This window comes from Juglans microcarpa x Juglans regia, chromosome 8D (assembly GCF_004785595.1).
Source record: "Juglans microcarpa x Juglans regia isolate MS1-56 chromosome 8D, Jm3101_v1.0, whole genome shotgun sequence".
Taxonomy (NCBI): domain Eukaryota; kingdom Viridiplantae; phylum Streptophyta; class Magnoliopsida; order Fagales; family Juglandaceae; genus Juglans; species Juglans microcarpa x Juglans regia.
The window spans coordinates 24,571,070-24,577,326 of record NC_054608.1 but is presented as its reverse complement, the minus strand read 5'-3'; the positions used below and the strand labels follow the sequence as shown (position 1 = coordinate 24,577,326).

Below are 6,257 nucleotides of genomic sequence, written 5' to 3'. Positions count from 1 at the left end.
TTTTTTGATTAAGTCATCTGGTAAACCATGAAAGCCAGTGTTGCATCAAGTCATGTTGTATGTGAACCTTCAAATGTAAGAATGATAGAAACGGCCTCGTATTATGAGTTAATTTTGATCGATGCAAACAGAGAGATTCTGGTGGAGTACTAATACTATATTGTACTCCCTTGAATGAATAAATGGTTGCATGTGAAGATGGATTACGTAGTTGCATACAGATCAAAAGCACTAGAAATGTATATAATTTGCCCATTTATTTATGAATTTTCTATATATATGTAGTAATTCATTATTATTTGTTACACACTCGCTTATTATTATAATTATTATAAATAGAAAGCTCAGAACGCATGCAATATGCATGCATGCATAATTCTTGATCTCATCTCATGATCAAGTACTTCAAGGGCAGAAAGTGATAACGTAATTAGGTGCACTGGAGCAGGTGAAGGTGCTGTTCACATCATCATAAGCATAGCTATAAGCTTGAGGGCACTGGTTCTCGAAGATCATGGAATAGTTCGTGGGAGGACATGTTTGTGGAGTGCTGAAATCGCCAGTGCAGCAGTATTGTGGCTGATTGAATGCTGTGCATGCGCTCTTGCATGCGATCACGCTCCCATCTGCGGCTTTCAGTTGCAGCTCTGCTGGGCAAACCGCATTCACATTGGCTGGGCAACTCGAAGTCTTGCATTCACCGCTCCCACCTTCTGTGCTCACTGAAACAGGCAAGTTGAAGCCGTCGACAAGGCTAACATCGTAGAAGTCTTGCCCACCATTCTCTGCTATGTTTATTTCCACCAATGACGCCGGCGGGACAGCACCGTTGCCATTGCATGCAACCTGGCCGGAGGCACAATCCGCAGTAGCGCAAGAGAACCTTCCCGAGGCATCTGTGGAGCAACCAGTTCGTGCCCAAAACCGGCCTTTCCAGGGAGCTTGGGCATCCAGTGATGTGGATGCTTTGGATGCTAACTCAAATCCGGTTGTTGATAGCTGAGGTTTCTGATCAGAGGTCAGGGTTCCCGGCCAGACTGTATTGGGACAATTGTTTGTGAAAGTTATTCTAGCGGATTGAGCACCTGCAATATTCATATATATGCAACATCAAAACAAAATAATTCATTGTCATCATGCAGATATGTCGAAAATGAAAGCCAACATATATATATATATATATATATATATATATATCCATCTGCAAATGAATTTGATCGTAAATCACACATGCATGCTTATGCATAAGCCTAGAGAACCATACGAGAGAGAGATTGTTGATCAATAGAAAAAAAAAAAATTAAAATGTGATCATACATATATCTAAAGTACACATATATATGTAATCCATTTTCCAATAGTTAAAGCGTTGAAATAATTTATCATGAGACATACCTGAGAGAAAAAAAGAGGCCAAGGCAAGGCAGGAGATCATGAGTGAAAGGGTCTTCATCATTGATGGATAGATAGGCGAAGTAATTAATTTGATGATCTCAATGTATATAATATGCAGATCGAGCTGGGCTGGTGTGGTAGTACTACTGCTACGTGTGTACGTTGGTGCTATATATATACACATATATAGGGAGGCTCTCTCATACACGGAAGATCTGTTTTCTTCGTTTAGGCACCACTAGACGGAATAGTATAACGTCGGGACTATCGGACAAGACTTTCGTCCCTAACAAATTCTTGTTTTTCAACGTTTTCAGTGTTATGGTTCGCCACGTCTAATTACTTTTCAATGTATATATACTAAATTTTGTAAAGATCATGATCACTTTTTTGGTCTATATATCTTCCCCTAGCTGTCAAATTCCAACAACAACATTCGAGCATCCTTAACAAATCGTTTGTCAATGTTTTAGTTTTATGGTTCACCGTGTCTAATTACTTGAGTCCCTGCACGTTCTTTTCACGCTAGAAAAATACAGGCCCCGACAATTTATTATTCAACCTTTAATATTTCGCGCCAACTTTATTCTGCGGAAAATTTAATTAGCTTGGAGTTTTTGGAGACAAGTCAAACTTTTAATTTATTGCATGGGTTTACTATGGAATGGACAAAATTCATCGTCTAACTTTATTTATTGCATGATTGCATGCATGAATTTTCTTCGATCCAATAATTATCTAACTTTATTTAGTCCATGTATCGTTACTACCTAATATTTAAGCCGTCGCCTCAAATTAAATTCTTCCTTCTAAATTGGTCAAGAGCCATATGTAATTGCTCAATATTAATTAAGGTTACTTGTGTGACGCACTCAAACTCTAGCTTGGCACTACAAATATGGAATTTTTCCAGAAGTGACTGTCGTGGAAAAAAATATATTTCGTTGAAAATACTTATTTATGAATAAATGTTATTGTGGAAAATAATTACTTCGAACAAAAAAAAGTATTTGCCATGAGTTGCATTCGCAGCAAATGTTAAGAGATTTCAGAAAAAAAAATCATAAAATATAAAAATGATTCAGAGCAAAAAATAATCATAACAAATAGTCTAATATAGGCTAAAATAAATATATCCGAATCTTGTAAATCCAAATTCACGCTTATATGAATTTAAAAAAAACATGAAAAAATATGCTAACATTCACAAGAAAAACTTCTAATAAGAACCCAATTTATATACATACACAACACAACCACAAATCTTTAGAAGTTACAATTCATAACTCCACAAATAGTGGGGCGTGGTTTAAAAAAATCCACTTCATCCCAACTTCAAGGCTAATGGCATAAAAGGAAAGTAGACACAACAATTGATAGATGATTCTTTTTCCCCATAACTAAATGCAAATAACAAAATCTGGTAACATGACCTGCAGAATCCCTCCAATGCACAGAACAGGTTCTGGTAACTTGAACATTTCCAATGCAACACATGCTTGCAAACTTGAGCACAAGAACCTAAAGCGAAATTATTTAGAAAGAAGAGGTGAAAAAGCTAATCACTTGATTACTCTCAAACTAAATAATCTAAAAAGCATAAATCTTCAGAGTCAGGTGCTTCAGTTGAACAATTCCTAGTTTTTTTCTCGTGTACTTATCTTAATAGCTCAAAGAAATCAAGTGACAAAAATATCTACTCTGATAACTTATGATAACATAAGCATTTAAGAACTTTATGTAATTAATAAACTAATGCCTCTGCTCCTCCGCAGACTAGAACTGAAGTGTGGATGGCAAGGTCCAAGTAATGAATTCAAAAATAGCAAAAAGGGTAAGATAAACTACATAAATCATGTCACAAAAAAATTCGTGGACCATACGTAATGGAAGACTTTTTTAATAAAAACAAAAGTAGCATCCCACTCTTGCAAGTATACAGTAGGAAGGCCTAACTAGAAATAGAAAAAGATACATGAAAAGAGGGGTCACAAAAAACTCTCGTGCTTGAAATGTCATAGTAGATCAATTATCTCAATATTGATGGGTGAGTGGCCTCAACCCACTGATAAGAAAGCTTTCCATTGATACTTTGGAAAATTGGTTGATACTTCATACAAAAAACATAGTGTCATTTAGTGAGGAGAAAGCAAGAACTAGAATTGCAAGTCTCAAGAATGAGGGCATCGATTTCAAGTTTCAAAAGCCTCAAAAGTGATATGAGCAATAGAAACAACCTATTTATCACTTTCAACATAGTTATACACTATTTTCCAACTTTTCGACATTGAAAAGTGATTCAGTTAATTACTAAAGCATTAAAAAACCTAAGAAAATGGATTTGGACCTCTGATTCGGCACCAAAATATCCTTAAAAACATGTTTTCCAGATTGAGATTTCTCATTTGGAAACTTGATTGAAGTATGAGCAGGACAGAGGATGAGAAAGTTTTCCTGCTAGAAGCAAAATAAAAACCCATTAATAGTTAAAACTTAACACATTACATTAATAGTTAAAGCTAAGCACATTACATTGAAAATAAAAACTTAATCTTTGAACCTCTTGTTAAAACTTGTGGGTCACAACCAATACATCCACAAGTGTTCATCCACAAATGCCTCTTTTATCCGATCTGTACATGGATAGTTATGTCATGGTTCACATTGAGATTCTCATGAACTGAATGAGACTTCATGCTAGTTGAGCATTGATCCTAACCATAGAGTGGAAAAACTGCCAATAAGAAATAGAGAAATAAGACTTTTATATATTATGCTAGCTAGCATAATAATAGTTTCTATTGTTTATGTAAGCATCCATGGGTGCAGTAGATCACCTGCAAGTCATCAAATTGTTGCCATTAATCTATCATTCTATGCAGGCCAGCAATAAAGCAAAGTAAGCACATTTCCCATACACATTTTCTACAGTCCAATCAGTTGATAAGATATAACAATCTTATATTTTTTATTTTTGATATGAGTATAAGAATCCTATATTTCCTTTACAATTATCAATATCTGAGAATTAAGCAGAATATACTTACGAAGATGGTATTGAAATTTGAAATCCCATCATCTTTCAAAAACCTCTGGGCTCCATCAAGGCATTCAGGAGAAAGCTCATTGTCACCAAAAGAACCTAGCAGTTCACTAAGCTAAGAACTGACAGAAGGCAAAGAAAATAATCACCAAGGCATAAAAAGAAATAAAAATAAATTCATGGTAATGTGTCCATACCAAATCTCTAATCTTCAAAGGCTCGATATACTCTTCAAAGCATAAGACAAAGGCAACAATAATTATTTATCACTCCAACAACAGAAGTGAAGCCACTCCATTCCATCCACTCCATTGTAATCCAAATAGGCTATCGCCCAACCAACAAACTAAAAAATACAACACTAACAGAAAAAGAAAATAAACAGAACTAACAGAAGTTGGAAAATAGAGAAGAAACACACCTAAACTCTACTCTTTTCATTCCAAGAGCTGAGGCCATGCCTTACAAGAACCACCTTCTTCGATAACGATATTGACAGACTAGTAAGTCATGTTGTTGCTCTTTCAAAATCATACGCACCGCTAGTCATAGAACCATCATTTTGAAAATTTTCTACCATAAAGTGTTATCAAAATCAAGACCGAATTCTAGAAAATATACCACTCCATTTTCAGTATGACCACCAAATTACCACAATTGTCAGTTCATCCCCAATGTGAACAATTATTCATAACCTACCCATTGTTAATATTTGACCATAAAAATGAAAACTATGTGACATTGCACGATCTTAACTTTGGATCTTAAAAGTGCTTTCATCTCCTCATCTCTCTTTTCATCCACGACTAGCCAAAAACCATTTTCAAAGCAAACTCAAAAGCCTGTGCGGTGCAATTGAGTAGTTGAGAACATTTGAAATAGTAAATTTACATAGATAAAAATCTGCCTAGGCCCTCAACACCACACCATACATGTCTATATACACTAAAATAATGGACTTGAGACACAAAGGTATGAGTTTTACCATGCTTAAGGGCTGGACAGCGAAGGAGGCATGCGGGAGGTGCTATTGTGTCCATGGGTTGCTTGTGGTGGTGGTGCGTCTTGGCTAGAGGAGGCGATGGTGGCTCACGGCGTCGAGGAAGGCCACTATAATGAGAAAACCATGGGGGGTGTGCGGTGGAGACCCACGAGAGACACCGTGCGAGGGAGAGAGATGCGGGAGCTGGGGTGGAGCGACGGTTGGTGACTGGCAGAACCGTAGGGAGGTTGAGAGTGGCGATGGCCATGGTTGGAGACGGCAGAGGCGCACGGATCTGTTGGGATCTGAGAGGGAGAGAAAGAGAGAGAGAGTTGGCGAGAAGGCGAGGGGCTAAGGGGGAAGACCCACGATGGCTCAACGGCAAGGGGAGCTGTTCGTTGTGGCGCAGCAGGGAGGAGAGGCTCAACAATAGCAGGGAAAGGGAGGGAGGGAGAGAGAAAGAGGAGAGTATCGCCCAGGTAATTTTTTTTTTTTGTGGGGGGGGGGAGGAGCGGGGGATTTAATTTTATTAGTATTTGCGGCGGGTTGTTATCGCCAAAACATCTGATAACGTTACCGAAAATACTAATAACCCAAAGGTTAGTCTATTTGTGGAGGAAAAAGTTGCCGCAAATATAATAATCTTGTCACAAAAGCTAACAACCCATGAGAGGGAAAATAATTCTGTAAGACTATTTGCGGAGAGAAAATGTCGCCGCAAAAAATTAATAACCTCGTGGCAAAAACTAAAAACCCACGAAAGAAACATATTTTTGGTAATTTTATTTTCGGCAACTTTTAATCGCCGTAAAACGTGTTTATTTCATGGGATAAAAT

At 37.3% G+C, this 6,257-nt stretch overlaps 1 protein-coding gene across 1 annotated transcript; it reads right to left on the bottom strand.

Annotated features, from left to right (window-relative positions):
- Positions 1-227: 227 nt before the first annotated feature.
- On the bottom strand, positions 228-1,556 carry LOC121242012 (thaumatin-like protein 1b). Its single transcript, XM_041139897.1, has 2 exons — positions 1,396-1,556; positions 228-1,085 (listed from the first exon to the last, which is right to left on the bottom strand). Exons 1-2 carry the CDS (start codon positions 1,454-1,456, stop codon positions 406-408), a joined length of 741 nt encoding a protein of 246 aa, XP_040995831.1. The 5' UTR covers positions 1,457-1,556; the 3' UTR covers positions 228-405.
- Positions 1,557-6,257: the final 4,701 nt, after the last annotated feature.

Coding starts and splice junctions, on each gene's coding strand:
- LOC121242012 (XM_041139897.1), bottom strand. CDS start 1,456: ATGATGAAGACCCTTTCACTCATGATCTCCTGCCTTGCCTTGGCCTCT. Junction 1,086..1,395: donor GGCCTCTTTTTTTCTCTCAG/GTATGTCTCATG, acceptor TGAATATTGCAG/GTGCTCAATCCGCTAGAATA.